Here is a 16,507-nt window from a genome sequence, read left to right as displayed (position 1 = left end):
TATATCTTCCCAGGCAGCTCCAAAGCATTGCCTGCGAGCGTTACAGTGCAGACTGTTGTAGTGATGGTGCTACGGGGTAATTAGGCCGTGCAGACACTTTCACCAGAGCAGTGATCTCAGTAGCATCAACTAAATACTTTCTGACCACAAACATGGCTGCTAGCGTGTAAAGTGGACGGGACACATTTGTACAGGACTGATGAGCGCAGCAGTGACGCGCAGCTATGGTTGTTGATGAAAAGCTGCGTTATGTGTTGTGTGACAGTCGTCAATAGAAGCATGAGAAAGAAATATATTTTCAGCGCACATGCATTAATTCAACCTCTAAATAAATCCTACATACATACATACATACATATACACTTTAAATTGCAGCTTGTGATTTAAAGTAAGATGTGTGTCATACGGCAGTGAGTGTGTGTGTGTGTGTGTGTGTGCACACTCTATCCACAGAGGTGGTTTAACCGAGTCTGTCTGTGTTTGTCCTTCATTACATCCCTGCTACAAACTATAAATATCAACAGAGCGCCAGCCCACTGAACCTCACCAGCAGACAAATACTGTATGAAATAAATAGATAGAACGAACACCACACACACACACACACACACACACACACACACACACACTCATTCTTGAGCATCATCATCTGCCTGCAGAAGACGCTTAATCACACACACAATGTATCCCTTTAACCCCTGGTATATATTTTATTTCGCGTATCCTCCAGAATATTTGATAACAACAGGCCTCACACTTATTAATTACTATGCGGGAATCAGCTGTAATTGCTTTAGTTGAGACAAGCAGCAGTTATGGATTGAATTAGCCAAATTCAGCTGGGTATTGCTGACTGGCTCTTCAAATTTCAGACCTCCTTGTTTCTTTGCAAATGACTTTGGCTGTGAGGCATTATGAGAAACTGGCTCTACCTGTTTAAGATCGAATTAGAGTAAAATTACAATTTTGTATTAAAAAGGTATGCAAATTATAGTCTAGTATCGGTGTACACAAACGACAGACAATGGGATTTGGAGTTTCTTTAACACTCCAATTCCATTACACAGAAAGACACAATTACAGGCCTTTGCGATTCCCTCATCTTCCACTAATAATACGCACAAATATCCACCATTGTCACAGATACCACTATTTCTAATGCGTTCGTTTCACCCTCAAAACCCCCCGATAAATTTATTAAATAACATTAGCATTAATGACACACGTGAGGGGGGTTCCTTTTTTCGCTAATACCAGTGAATGCTGTTTTAATACGATTGTTTTCCCTTAAAGTGACTATTTATGCTATCCATCCCCCCCCACCCCCCCACATCCACCATAGCAGGAGCAGCCGGGTAGTCTCTCCCCTTTATGAGTGAGCTATTGTGCCTGAGGACAGGATCCCACACACAATCTGAAGACTGAGCCAACAAAAACAGGGCCTGACAGACAATGCCTCGCTTCACCTGCTCCAGCACTGTGCATCGCAATTATGCCAAGGACATGTACAGTTAGGCTTCATTCACCCTCCTGCAAAAACAACTGCCTCAGAATTAAACCAGGGCCCGAAAATCATGCAGATAATAAATATGGCTGCAGAGAAGATTGGAGAAAAGGAGGAGGAAAGGGGGGGGGGGGCGTTCTCCCAGTGTTACAATATTTTAAACTGCATGGTTACCAGACAGTGAAATAGGGAAAGCGAGAAACAATACCAAGATGCATATATCACCAGACTGATTCATGCTCCAGACGAGATTGATTTCGAGCTATAGGTGCCACGCCATCAATATACAATCAAACTCAACTCAAATGTTATGCAACGGCCTGCTCTCTGCAGCTCTGCACACGCGACATAAAGCAAAGGCCAGCATCAGATTTGCTGTTCCAGCCAGCGCGATAGCCGCATTTACAGACTCACTCAGCCAAACACAACGAAAGGAGACTAAATACCAGTCAGAGAGGGAGGTTCAGTTATGAAAAGTGTTATGATTGTATCACGAAATATACATAAGGGGGGGGGGGGGGGAGCATACTGAGCGCTGATTGTTCATTGATTACACTGAGAGGCAAACAACATAACAAATATTTGATGCATGTCTTTGAATAAGGCTCCAGCACAGAATAAACGCGGGAGAGCCAAATATAGCCTATAACAACCAAACATTGCACACCAGGCCTATATACATCTCAGAGGGTTTTAGCTGGAGGGGTGGCGCTGGAACACATCAAACGCGAATGTATCCATTGTTGTGAGCCATTTGGCCTGCACAAGATCCTGTGCTCTGAACTAGGGAGTTTAAAGTAAGATTTTTTTTTTATTATACTTGAGGGAAACAATGAGTTCAGCTGCTTATTGCAAGGAGCAATCGTCAGGGGAGACTTAAACTCAATTACTGTAGCCGTTCAGAATGGGAAAAAAATACTAAGACCAAAAAAAAAAAAAAAGAAAGAAAGAATAACAGAAAGAAAAAAAAAAACATCCGGGCGTATCAAGCAGTGAATAAAAAATTAAAAGATATGAATAAAAATCGAGATGAAGCGTATCAAATATTTATTTTTTTTCTGGGCAACAAAGGACTATAATACATTGACAGGCATGGGAACTATTGCCAGCACATGTCTATACAATACAGCTAAAACCGCCTCCAATTTTGGACATTATCGGACATAACAAGATATCAGGTGGTCCCAAAAAATGTTTTTTTTTGAATGTCTTCCAAACATTTAAAAAAAGACAATATTCCATTTATTGCTTTTATGGTGCTTCAAGGAGAGAACAGGAGGTGAAACGTATTCTGATTGGCACAACACATAAAAGCTTGTATAAAAACGAAAATAGAAACACAAAAAAAATAAAATAAAATAAAAATAAAAAAAACAGTTCTCCTCAGGGTCTCACTTATGCTCTGTCTCAAATAAAATAAAACTGAATAAGGATGATATATAGAGAGAGAAATGGAAGTTTATTTCTATTAAATTTGTTCACTTGCTTCAATGTCGCCTCAACATGCTACAAGAGGGCTGAAATTGAAATATCCCAGAGAAATAAAAAATACCCCAAACTTCTGTTTTTCTAAGAACCATAAAATCACATGAAGAACTAACCGAATATTCAAACCCACTAAAACAGGAGGCACCAGATAAATAAAAAAAAGAAGTTTCAACAGACGCACCATATTTACAATTCCCATTAAATTACACATAAATAAATATATACATACATGAACACTGATTCCCTTATATAACCGTGAATCGTGTTGAAATTCAAAAAGTTCAAGTTGGTCGCTTGGAGAGAGAGAGAGAGAGAGAGAGAGAGAGAGAGAGAGAGAGAGTCTACAACTGAAGTCATGACATGGAGCTCTGTGGAATTTCTCTTTGTTTTTCAAGTTTATTATTCACAATACTGATAAGAATTCATCCTCTTTTAGCTTCGTTTTTGTCACAATCGTAAAATTGAGATATAGAGGGGTCGCTGGATTTCAGTCCATTCGTTGCAGCTCATAAAAAATAAGGGGAGTACATAAAAAGTCCTCTGGCTGAGGCAATACACCTTTTTCCTCACCCTGGAGCTGTTCCTCTGCAGCTTTTTTTCTTTTCTTTTTTTTTTTTAAATAACATTTCATATGGTTCAGGTGTTGGAAGAAGAAGAAGAAGAAGAAGAAGAAGGAGATTCTTGCGTCGTTTTCCCCGTGAATCCAAAGTGGGATGTAAAAACAAAACATGTAAAACCGCGCAAGATCAGGAAGTGGCACGTTTAACTTTATCAATAGTATTTATAAGGTATTTATAATATTTATATTGGATGGGTGGGGGCCGGGCCGAGGCGGAGGGGTGTGGGTCGGTGTAGAAGAAGGGCCCTGGGGTTTGGCCCTCGGTGAAGGTGGGATGGAAACATCACTTTCTGTGCTTCTCGTCTTTGTCTCCGCCTTTAGTGCCGTTATCTGAGTGACTGTTGGGGTTATTGTTGAGGTACATTTTGTCCATGGCTTTGATAGCCTCGGTCAGATAGTTCTGCAGGGCCGTGACGGCCGCGCACAGTGCCGGGGTCCCGAAACCGTGCGAGATTAGACTGAAGTGGGTCAAACAGCTCTGGATTCCCGGTTCGAGAATGGGCTGCGGCCGTGAGTTTCCCAGCGGCGAGCGGTCCTGGGACAGCAGGTCTGTGAACTCCTTGCAGACTTGCCTGAAACGGAGAGAGAGAGAGAGCGGCGTGTTAATGACCGGGACAGGACACCGCAAATCCCTGCATGCATTTTAATGTCCTGATAAAAATACATCAAACCGGGCACACTGCAAAAATAGCCATTTTAACATCAGTCCCAGTCCCAGTCCCAGTCCTGCAGGGCTGCTGGGCTGTGAATTCTAAATGTGATTAAAGCAAGTGAAAAGTGACCAGGTGAGATAAGTCCTCCTGTTTCTCTTCAACTTATTTCAACTATTTTTATTTATTAGTGGACTGAAACTGTGCTTTGTTTTCAGCAATTAACACTTGAAGAAAATGTCCCGAAGCTACAAACAGGTGTAAATGACCCTCTGAGTAGTGGCAGGATATTTTACTTTTATTCAAAAATATCATTTTAAGAAAAAAGTCTTTTTTTTATTGCAGTTTAACTTTGGACTTCAGTCGCTGATTCTCACGTAACAAACACAAGAAAACTAAAACATGAATTCACGCTTTTATTCTTTCAAAAGACACATTCATCCTCGTGTAACGTGTGCGTTATGAATTTGTGTAAATATCTTTTACTTGTATTCTACCATTAAAAGGTGAGTTAACGCGGGTGTGTTCTCCATTTCATGGTACTGGTATTTTAATAACACTCGAGCAGCCTGTAATAAGCGGTTATAGCTGACAGCTGTTTGATTATAGCGGCCCGTCATCAATATTAAATGCAGGCTTCTGCGTCTCTGTGCCTTTTAAGGAATCCCCATGTTCCAGTTAACGCACAGTAAAAAAAAAATAACCAACACCAATGGTAGCGCTGGATGAGAACCAGCTATGTGTCAGCGTCACTGAAATCACCAGGCAAACAAAATAGTGCCCAGTCAACAAACACACAGCAGCACATTTAACTGCACTGTACGTGTCTTTAATTATAAAGTATCATATTGTGTTGAATCACGAGTTTAAATAAATAGAAAAGAAGTGTCTGTATGAAATCCATAATTAGCAGAGACGTCCATTTATTAATAAAGTGTGTTAATTCAAATTAGGCAGGCTAATAGCATTAGTGGACTGATATTGATATGGAGCAATGATGACAACGTATTTCATCATGATCACACAGCTGACAGTGTCTCACGTTTTTATTTGTTCGAAAAGCACTTGATAAAACAAATTATCAAACTTGTGATAAGTGTGAAAACTCCATTTTAATAAAGTTATCTGTGTGTGTGTGTGTGTGTGTGTGTGTGTGTGTGTGCAAACTGTCAAATAAACACACACACAGTGGCAGAGACTGGGATGCATTTGGTGTGACACAGTGAAATGTGATAATAGCACTTACTTCGTGGCCAATAGCATGTTTTTTCTTTGGACTTGTTCGTTTGGGTCGGAATGCTGACGGTTTACATATTCAGCTACTGCCTTGGCTGGAAACTCGGTCTCGCATACATAACCAAAATCCCTGGCAAGATGAACCGCTTCGCCTGGGAAAAGAAAGGAAGGAAGAAAATGAGGCTGAATGTGTTTGCTTATTAAATATGGTTACATCAAAAAAAAAAAAAAAAAAAACCCAGAGCAGTTCACACTCCCTGCTTGGACTAACACATGATTAATCTGATCTGAACACAGCGTCCACTCTGTTTATGCGCTCAGACAGCGGGGTTACAGCACCTGTGCCTCCCCAACAACACTAATGATGGTGATAACAACAGTAACAGCCGAGAAATAATAATAAAACCGCCCTGCGAGCTGTCAATACACGTCAGGCTCTCTCCCCCATGCCGTGAGAACGGTTAAATATGGAGGAGGAACAATAAGTGGATGACGGAGCGTCATGCTTAACACCATGTCATTGATTACCAATGCCTGCACATTATTGAAAGTCCAGCAGATCACACAGGCATGGGGAAGCAATTTTAAAGGGCTATACTTAAATCTCACTTTCTCTTTACATACTTCAGCTATGAGAATTACAGGTTTCATTCCGAGGCTGAGCTCGTCCCTCGCCCCCCCCAAAAAAAGTCTTTGGTTTTAATTTCCTGAAGCAGTTGAGTTTTTTTACTGCGGGGCTTCCTGCCCGTAAGCCTCCACTCCGGAAGAACGCATGCGCCAATTAGCATCAAAGCTCAAGTCCAGTAAACTCGTTTCCATAAAATGGAGCGGATCATAAACAATGACAGCACTTCAGAAAAGGCAGTGTCCCTTCACTAAATAACCAGCCCCCCCCCCCCCCCCAACCTTTCCACTTTGCCACCACCCCCTTATTAGCCGGAATCGTACACTTCTCCAGGCTCATTACAATACAGCACCAAATTTCTACGAAGCACAATGAATATTGCATTCGGCCCTCTTCTGCAATAATGATTAACAGGGACCAATGAACCATCGCAGGCTTTCACCTTTGGAAGCCCACAGCACACCAAATACCACTGCACTGAATAATAAGGTTCAACTCTGCAAGCAAAAATGGATTTATCCAGTCGCGTAGAAGGCATCTTTTCTGCGCACCATAATTGACTAATTTATTCTTTAATAGGCCCAAAACATATAGCTCCCAATAGGTCAGCGCCATGCCATTTGCATGCAACAAAAACCCCTCACTGAAAACCAAAGCATGGGAAGCTATTAACGAAAGAAATTAAGCCACCATTAGAAAATAGAAAATCAGCCCTGCGCTGCCATATCCAGGCCGAATTAATGTTCGAAACAATGCAGGGTTAATAAATCAATCGACTTCTCATCCATGAGGTGAAAGAGCTCAGCGGTGCCCAATAAACAAGCAGCACTCAATAATTAACTGGACTTCAACACAAATTCATCCAGTGTATAAACTAGGCCAGCCGTGGACCTGCAAGTGTGCTCCTGAACGCGAGGGCCAACGCTGCAAAGCCACTAGAATTACCAGCACCATTCTCTCTCTCTCTCTCTCTCTCTCTCTCTCTCTCTCTCTCCCTCTCTCTCTCTCCTCACACACACACACACACACACACACATCCTTCATGCTTTATTACTTGCGAGGCAAAGTCGGTCCACATTACACGGATGAGCGCATATGCTGATTTCCAACACAGAGAAAAGAAAGAGAGAGAGAGAGAGAAAAAAAAAACTCCCAGTTTGCAAACACCTCATATCGCGGGAGCAACGAGAGTGGGAACGTGATTTACGGCACCCCGACTTACCTTCGACTAGTGACGTCAGCAAGGTGACGTTGGCTGCCTTGCGTCTGCCCGCAGGTAGATTCAAGCCGATTTTATCCAGCTTCTCCCTTAAGGATCTTCCTCCGTTCTTAGACTTGGCCCTGTGGCAGCAAAACAAAGCAGAGATTAGTATATCTAACATATGTGATCAGCTAAAAGTCACCCAGCCTATATATTGTCAAATATCTGTAATGATTGTGTCCTTGCACTTGGAATTTAGATGATACTTTCTATGATGCACACCCTGATGTTTACATAAACATACAGTCTGTAAATGCGATTCAGTTCCTTTCTCACTAATTAAAAGGTGAATTTTGACTGGCTTTACCCTCCACTACATCCCTCACACAAGCTATAAATAATACTAAAAGAGCCCAGCCTTTTCACCAGCAGACAAATACTGTACAAAATGAATAAATAAAGCCCTGCTTAATATGCAGGACTATTACAGGCTGCGTGTCTGCAGCACTTCAGTAGACAGTTCACTGGAGACCAATGTTTTCATGTGTAATGCCTTCACTGGGCCTATAGAGCTGGGGTTGAAACAGACTAGGCCTACATTAATTTGAGAGAGAGAGAGAGAGAGAGAGAGAGAGAGAGAGAGAGAGATCCAGTGTGCTAGGGAAGTTAATATGGAATTTAACAGACCCCTCCTGCTTTAAATGCAGGAGCTAGGTGTCATGGTTGGTCGATTTTAATTATTCTTGGTACAGAGGAGAGAGAGAGAGATGCACGCTCACTCACAGAGAGAATGGATTGGAGTAGAGTGAGAGAGTTCATGCACACGCACGCTTACACACACACACACACACACTAACACACGCAGGTACATGGAGAGGGGAGATTTCTTTGCAGCCTCCCAGTCAGACTCACCTCCTCAGTACCCCGCCCAGCAGAGAGGCGTTGAGGCACTCGGGCGGCGAGAGGCGTCTCTGCACCTCCGCCACAGTGACCTTGTACTTTGATGTGGAGCTGAGGAGGGACAGGCGACCCGGAACTGAGCAGAACACCTCGTTGGGGTTTACCACCCCTCCGAAAAGACCGTCCTTATTTACGGGGATGGCGGAGATGTTGTTGTTCTTGGATAAAGACACTGGACCTTGCATGGGAGAGATGGGGTTGTGTGTGTGTGTGGGGGGGGGGGGGGGGGGGTGAGACAGAGAGAGAGAGACCGTGCTCAGTGAATTTCATGCAATGCAGAGCCTTAACTAAATGAGAAGGGGGGATTTAGGCCCCGGATTTAGAGTTTAGCACCACATGTGTACACTTTCAGCAAAAAGGACATGCAGAGAAAAGTGACTAATGGAGGCCTATACATGGCAATAATAATGACGTTAGTGTGTGCATAGTAGAATCATTAACATCAGGACTTTTAGGCATGATTTTCGCTCATGTGCAACATTCAGAATATTTCCATTCATCTTCATTCTTTATCTAAAAAACACCGGTCAAAATACATAGCTGCTCTGTGGACAGATCTCAGCAGCAGACAGCGAGTATCTCCGCTCTCTGTGCGCTCATGCAGCCCATTTCTGCGCTCGCCACACCGTGGATCGACCCTGCACAAAGCAGCCACACCACCCGAGAGATTCGGCAAAGTCTACCTATTTTGACATATCCTCGGTATCCGGCAAAACACCGTCACCCGTGTGTGATTTCAGACCGAGGTGGGGGGGGGGGGGGGCTCAGCACTACTGAGCTTTACACCGTTTCGGTGTGCAGTAACCGGAGACAAAGGGGACTGTGCGCCTTTGGATAGATCACTTGTGACATTAATGGCTCAGGGGAGCCTAATAGAGACAATAGGAGTTAAACGAACTCTTGAGATTACTAATATAAGAAGCCAATTATCATGTTGATGCGAAGATAGACAGACTCAAAAAAAGAACGAATGGAAAAAAAGACAAGAAAAGGAAAGAAAGAAAAACCGCTCCATATCTTATCTAGTGAGTTCTAATTTGACCTGACAAACCCCCCCTCGTGTTGTACCATTGACAATAAATCAGCCTGAATTTTACAAAATATGGAACCTGCATAATCCAACAACCTTTGATAAATCGGTCAGTGATTTTTTTCCAAGCAGGGTTTTGATTCCCTCTCTCCAAACGACACTGGGCCTGTGCTCCATCCAGCGGTCCCAACTTCCATTTTAAAATTTGACCGTGCAGTGTGATTGCAGCTATTGGCCTTCACCCACTGTGAAGTACCAGGATCGTCTACAGGCCTGTATCTTTGACCATCCATAGCACGGGCCTACAAAGCCCACCAGCTCTACTCATCTCTGAAACGCTGACAGTAAATTCCATCAGCGAGAGAGAGAGAGAGAGAAAAAGGTGCAGCCAGTTTGATGCACTTGGAAACCATGTAATGAAAAATAGGCTACTGCGTATTAGGATCAGTCAGGCATTACCGCATTGCATCGAGTTCTCTGGAGCAGAATGGTGAATTGTGTGTGTGTGTGTGTGTGTGTGTGTGTGTGTAGCCAAGTGGTGTGTGCAGCTTGCAGAAACATGCATGATATCTCGGAGGAAATTGCTTACCTTTTTTAATTACAGTCTGGTCGGGAATGTGAATTCCTTGATCCTCAACAGACTGTGACACAAATGCAAAAAAAAGGACAATTTTAGCACAAACGTTGAAAAACATCAGCTTCGGTCCTTTGAATGCAACTCAGGATGCTGTGCACGAACAAAGCCTCACACAATTAGCCGCCACAATCACCCAACATGGAGGCTCTCGAGGCCCATACCTGTTATTATTGTCCATGGGTGTTTTCAGCGTGTTACACTGATGGACGCATTACAGCAGATCCACAAACTCAGACTTAAATAACGAAGCTGGTGTCGCCCCATAATCCTGACCTAATTTCGTCCTCAGATTGGCTCTACTCACAAGGAAACTTCTAATCTAGATTGGATAATAATTACGGCAGCGCAGCCTATTAAAGGCCTATGAACCAATTAGAGGATTATTGGTGTTTGTTTCTGATTAAAAACTGGGGAGAATACTTCCAAATAAGAGCGAGGGTTATTGACAATTTCAGCGCTCGTTTATCATGCATCTTCAGTAATCGTGGCCATTACCTAAACTCAATCCACCAAACTCAATTCTCCTGCGAGTGTGCATGCAGTGCATTATAGTCTTATTGTTCGCAAGGAACGGCGAGCTTCATCTTTCTCTCTTTTTTTCTCAAACTGAGAAATCAAATGAAGTCAGAGGACATGAAGGAAATCTTTTTGGAAACGCAGGCGCACTGTTTATACATTTCATTTAATTCGATTTAAGTGGTGCTATTGAACGAGACCACATCGAATTTGGCAACGAGCAGTCTTTTATAAAATATATGTTTTGAAAACTATATTTTATGAATGGAAATAAGGTTGCAAAATGGTGCTGTTTTATTCACAATAATAACACTGAAACGTGTTTTTGTCCATGCTGTTTTTTCAGGCAGTAAAAATCTGAGGCTAACTCATTTAATGCGTGTCATCCTAATTATTAAACAACAGTAATAATAAAAACACTTTCTCTAATACCACAATAAAATTAAAACGAATAGTGATTATGAAAGGCAGGGTGCTTGAACAAATGTTAATAATAATCATAGCCAAATAAAAATAATACCATTACTTTTAATATTATTAATGATAATAATATTAATTTAAAATATAGAAGTGGTGACCAACAGTGCCGAAAATGATCTAATAATGGCAGGAATATTACCCATTTTATTTTTAACAGAGTAAGCCCACGAAAAGAGAAACGCAGGTCAATGCTGCCTCACCTGAACGTCTTCTAAAGAGTGAGGTATTCCATGGATAGGGATAGAGTCCGACAGTCCAGTATCGATGCCGTGGCCGGACGGTAGGAGCACTTCCCTGCGGTAGTCCCGGCAGAGCTGGTGGGGCAGGCCGCGGTGCTGGTGCAGCAGGCCGCTGTCCTGAGCCTGTCTCTGGCCCGGCCAGCCCGGGTGCTGCGGCTGCGGCTGGGCGTGCAGGGAGTTGAGGGAGTACGGGTCGTTGACGTGCGAGTAAGGGTCCTGAGACTGCGGGTAGATGGGCTGGTAAGGCGGGGGGAAGTACGGGGGCTGGAAGTCCGAGTTCGGTGTGTGAGAGAGCGGCGGGGCGCTCGTGTAGGGACTCTGGCCCACGCCGCCCAGCTGAGGTAGCCTGGCTGTCCCATTGCTGGTGCCGTCGTGACGGTCCTGGCAGGGGAGGACAGAAAGAAGAGTGTGTTTTAGCCTAAATACATTTTAGAAAGACACAACCATAAATGAACGTGTCCCCCCTCTTTGTTTTAACTGCTGAATATTCTGCGGGATTACGCTGGGGCATTCTCAAACTGAGTGGATGACAGGAATTAGACCAAGTGTGAAATCTATATTAAATAGAGATCATTTGTCCTGGTTGATTTTAAACAACAATTCCACGCACCGACTGCTTGTCCGCAAAGTTGCAGAACTTAAATAACATGATCATGAATTGCCAAAAGTAAATAATAAAACGAAACACCGAAATTCCGGAGGTGGAAATGCCCTCAGATAAATAACCGAGCCCTGCGTTATTTCAGCATGTCTCCAAGGTGTCCTACAGTTTCTAAGCAGGCAAGCTTTACAGAGAATTATCCGGCAAAAAAAAAGAAATATTCTAACAAAATCTGGTAGGCTATGCAAACAAATGCGAAAGTGTCTGACACGCTGAGGCTCCAGCAACTTACCATCGCGGAAAAACTGTGCACTAACATCTGTACGGATTTGTGTTTTTTTTGGTGAGACTCAAGAAAAAAGAACAATCAGTTCAAAAAACACTTCGGCTGTTTGAGGGGGTGAGCAAAAGGGAATTAACCAGCAAAACAAAAAAAAAATTTAGCCCCCAGAAAAGACTCTCCTGCAAGATGACGATGGCCCCGGCGATCAGATATGTGCCACAGCAGCAGGACGATAATCCATCAGAAATAAAGGGTTAGATCCCCGCTGCCCTTCATTTGGGTCTAAAAACGCAGATATTCGGCGGTGCTGGCGGATTTGGGTTGAAAAGTTTCTCTTGGTAAAAACCCTCTTTTCTCCCTGCTCTCCTGGCTTCTATCACAGTGCTGCCGTCCCCTCGCTTGAGCTCATATTAGCAAAAGAGCCGCTTCTTCTTCGTCTCCCTCTTGGACTCCTAATAGAACGCATTCATGACTATTAATATTACAGGAATACTTAATAATAAAGGAAAGAATGGTCGGAAATCGGGCGTGAAGCGGAGGACGCAACTCAAGGCAGGAGTCTGCGCTTAAATGACGTCCATTGAAAGGAGGAATCAGTATATCTAATCAGAGATGGGGAGAGAGAGGGAGGGAGAGAGAAAGAGGGAGTGAGAGACTGTGGAGGGAGTGGAAAGAGAGAGAGACAAAAAGAGGGACATTCACTCCCGTCTGACGAATCAGAGAGCGAGGGAGGAGGGGGGGCATTTTAAAAGGGTCCCAGGGCCAAAGCGCAAAAGTGAAAGAAAGACATAGGAATGAAGGGAGGTGGACTACAGACAGGGGAAGAAGAAGCCATGGAAGGAAACAATGTGCACCTCTGAGCTGGGTGAAAATCCAACAGACGAAGCTATGGGCATTCCGACCGGCTCATTTCTACCACTCGTCCCTTTGTTTTCCACCTCGCACTCCGACAGCGAGCTGTCCTCCATGGGTGCTCCTTTCTCTCCTCTGTCTCCGCCGAATCAATCCACCGGGTCCTCCTCGACTCCAAAGCCAGAGTAACACCGGCTAACTTTTAACTTTGACCCGGAAAGACGGTGAAAAAAAAAAAATCCCCAAAGTCTATGATAGGGCCGCTCGGATCCGGCGCTCTAACCAACTTTTACGCGCGACTAAAAGACCTCCACTCCCCTTCCTGCTTGATCAGGCATTTCTAAAATGACAAAACAGCGGGCCGTGGCCGTAATTCGATTGCAAATGTTGTTGTTGTTTTTTTGCATCGATACGGCAAAGGCGAGAACACATTTGCCTCAACACGAACTCGGAGGGTGCCCGGCTTTTGTTTTCCTGCTCGCGGCCGTCCCTATCCTCCCAGGACGCGGGTGAAAACACGTCCGACTGGCTTCTCCACTTCCAAAACAAGTCCCTGATATTACTGCCAAACTTTGTCTATGCCCATAACAACAATCACACAGTGTATGCACTCCACACAGACACGCACACACGCGAAATCTAACGGCTCAATTTGCAGAGATATTAAAACTAAAGGGTAAAAAGCCCGTGCCATTTAAGCAGTGGATAAAGCAGGCTGTGTTACATCTTCCATATAGTCAAAATATTTACCTTAATTAAATACATGGGAAGTGTATATTATTGTTGTTAAAGTTTCCACGTGTAATGTAATATTTAGATATATTTTTTAGTGTGAATTTAAGGAGAAAAAAAATAAATCACTGGTGTGATTTTACTCATGCAAGTAAATAATTAAATACAGCAGTTGTTGCCATATTTCCATATTATTATGATGATTATTATTGTTATTATAATTGTTGTTATCATTATTATCATCCTTTAATTTTACCCTACACAAAATATACAAAAAAAAAATGAAATGAATAAAAGACATGGATCTATTCATCCTGCAGATGAATTCAATGGGTTCACTAACAGCTGTCAAAAGACTGGCATATATGGATCAAAACAATACAACACATCCCTTAAAATAATTCTATTCTATCAATTAAAAATTAAAAAATCTATTTAATCAAACAAATCAAAGAGGAGCCCCTTACCTCGCAATCTTCATATTTAATGTTATCAGTTAATTTCCAGAGCATTTTCATGGGTTGCTGAGGTGGATATTGAAGTATAGGTATCGCCTTAGTCTTGTTTTCACCCAGTGAATTGTGCTCCCCGCTCAGAAAAACTACTTTTATTGAAGCTGTGGGCTGCTGTCTGTCTTGCGCTCTGAGGTCTCCCTCTAATGGTGGAAGTGAAGGGCTGGAGCAGCTCTGTAATAACACTGGCACAGGGCCTCATTAGCATATCAACAGCCGTTTGATTCCCCCCATCTGCTCACACAACACCAATGGACGGCGCACAGGTAAAAACTAAAGCAGCAAGACGCTACACATGCTTATTATTTCTACTGTTCAGCGAGGTGTAAGTGTGTGTGTGTGTGTGTGCGTGTGTTTGGTGAGGGGAGGGTATAGTCATGCATGGGGACCTGCATGCACCTGGGACGGTTTCTAGTATAATTTCACACGTCTTTCCGAGGCTATAGAGAAACACACACCAGACTCCAGAAATTACATTTTAACGATAAGTTAAATTTAGGATATATGACGAAAAAAAAGAGCAAATCTGCTGTGAAACAACTTTGTTTTTCGGCTGAAGTGTAGTGACTCGCTCCTCCACAAGCCAGTGCCTTATTACTTGATGTGAAAACAGCATGCCTATGCAAATACAACCCTGTCACACACTCTGATGCCAACCTTGATTTTGTAACTCCCAAACTGTTATTTTAATCCCATTGAGAGTGGAGACCTTCTTCCAGTGTTATGTTAAAAAGGTGAGCCATTCGAAGCGGCTCTACAGGTCCATTGACTACCTGTGAGGGCGCAGGGGTTTTGGGGGGGAATGTAAATAATTAACACAACAACATGGCCTTGTTTCATGTGAATGACCGGCTCGGGGAGCCTGGCTCTGCCCTGTCGCCGGCCGAGCCTTCACCTCAGCAGGTCGCGGGTCAGCAGACAGGTCGCCAGCTCTTTAAGGCGTTGGCCCCTCTTCGTTTAAAACCTGGATTACCATTTTTGGTGGAGTGCCTTTTTTTTTTTTTAACAAGCAGTTGTTATTAATGAGAATGGAGAAACTGGCTGACAATGACAGCCATGCGAGCGTCTTTCTGCAGATCTGGCCTGGTTGTCTGTGGCGACTGATCGTTTCTTTTCTCTTTTTTTTTTAACGAGTGAAACTAAAGTGTTTTGTTTCAGCAGAGCTCTCGGGGTCGTCTCTTAAATCCTCCACACCTCACAAAACAAGGCCAGGCTTTCAGTGAAGCCCAGACAGTCTGTGGAATAAGTCCATTATGGGATGCTTTGTAACTTATGAGTTTAAAACATGTAATCCCAATTTGGAAGAGCTACAAATAGAAGTACATTTCTGGAAAGTTACATTTGGCTTAAAAGACGCAGCGACACAACTTAGAATAAAGGTCTGCGTCTCGTTCCTCCGCTCCTGACAACACCATATCATCTCGTGTCTGTCTGCACACGCTTCTGCATGTGTAACAGGGTGTCTGTCCCTGAACACATACAACAACATGCGATCGACATCCTCAGCTTTTCAGGGCAAAAACAATGAGATGAGGACGAGTTGACATGTGAGCTACATCACCGCAACAGAAAGCTTCCTCCAAACACAATATCTCGAACTTGTCTGTGTGATCTCCTGACGGATAACATCTATAAGCTTGGAGACTACACACGGGCACTGTGCGCCTTTACAGAAGATTTCACGGTGCCTGTGCAGCCTCATCCTACAACAAGTCGACACTTTGACAGTTTTCATGGATTTTTCACCGCCGTCTCTTTGTCTTAAAGTAAGCAGCACGTACCTGCCATTCCCCCATTTTGCCCATAATTGACATTCTTTGTCTTCTGCTGCCTTTGGTGGTTCTTTTTTTGGTCGATCCGGTGCCGTGTCTATCGCATTGAGCCTTCTGTCTCAAAGTAAACCTTTGCTATTTTTTTTTTACCTGGACCTGGATCGCCTCACCTGGCCATAAAAACGGTGCGGGGGCCACCTGGTGACGCATGCGCACTGCTCCGGGTGTAGACGAGAGAGCAGAAACTACCTGGGAAAAAAAAGTCAAATGGCCTATTTGTCTGTGTGCAGGGTAGGCCTAAGCGTTCATAGTTTGATCCCTGATGTCAATTAAATTAGTTTTTTATTAAAACAATAATAAATAAATAATCAAATAATGAAAAACGAACAAAAAAAGATCTCGACATTACTTATCTGAGGGAACTGAGATACAATCACAGCCACTGCTATAAATAAATAAACAATCCAACATCCAAAACAAGCCAAAACATTAATTATATTTACAGGAAATCCATATTTTACAGAGTGACACTTTCTTTGCATCAGGTGAATTTACAAAACAAATTCAAAT

At 43.1% G+C, this 16,507-nt stretch overlaps 1 protein-coding gene across 3 annotated transcripts; it reads right to left on the bottom strand.

The window, feature by feature from the left end:
- Window positions 1–2,534: 2,534 nt before the first annotated feature.
- tfap2a (transcription factor AP-2 alpha) lies at window positions 2,535–15,979 on the bottom strand. Of its 3 annotated transcripts, none has more exons than XM_070927898.1 (7): window positions 15,947–15,979; window positions 11,147–11,566; window positions 9,903–9,954; window positions 8,236–8,461; window positions 7,345–7,463; window positions 5,508–5,649; window positions 2,535–4,183 (listed from the first exon to the last, which is right to left on the bottom strand). In XM_070927898.1, the coding sequence occupies exons 1-7, from the start codon at window positions 15,977–15,979 to the stop codon at window positions 3,895–3,897; spliced, it is 1,281 nt and encodes a 426-aa protein (XP_070783999.1). In that variant the 3' UTR covers window positions 2,535–3,894. The 3 variants fall into 3 exon arrangements, with proteins under 3 accessions (XP_070783999.1, XP_070783998.1, XP_070784000.1); XM_070927897.1 differs by lacking the exon at window positions 15,947–15,979 and adding an exon at window positions 14,121–14,171; XM_070927899.1 differs by lacking the exon at window positions 15,947–15,979 and adding an exon at window positions 12,079–12,105.
- Window positions 15,980–16,507: the final 528 nt, after the last annotated feature.

The sequence above is a fragment of the Enoplosus armatus genome, chromosome 21 (assembly GCF_043641665.1).
Source record: "Enoplosus armatus isolate fEnoArm2 chromosome 21, fEnoArm2.hap1, whole genome shotgun sequence".
Lineage (NCBI taxonomy): Eukaryota > Metazoa > Chordata > Actinopteri > Centrarchiformes > Enoplosidae > Enoplosus > Enoplosus armatus.
Note: the sequence above shows the minus strand (reverse complement) of the source record. Positions and strands in the feature narration are given on the sequence as shown.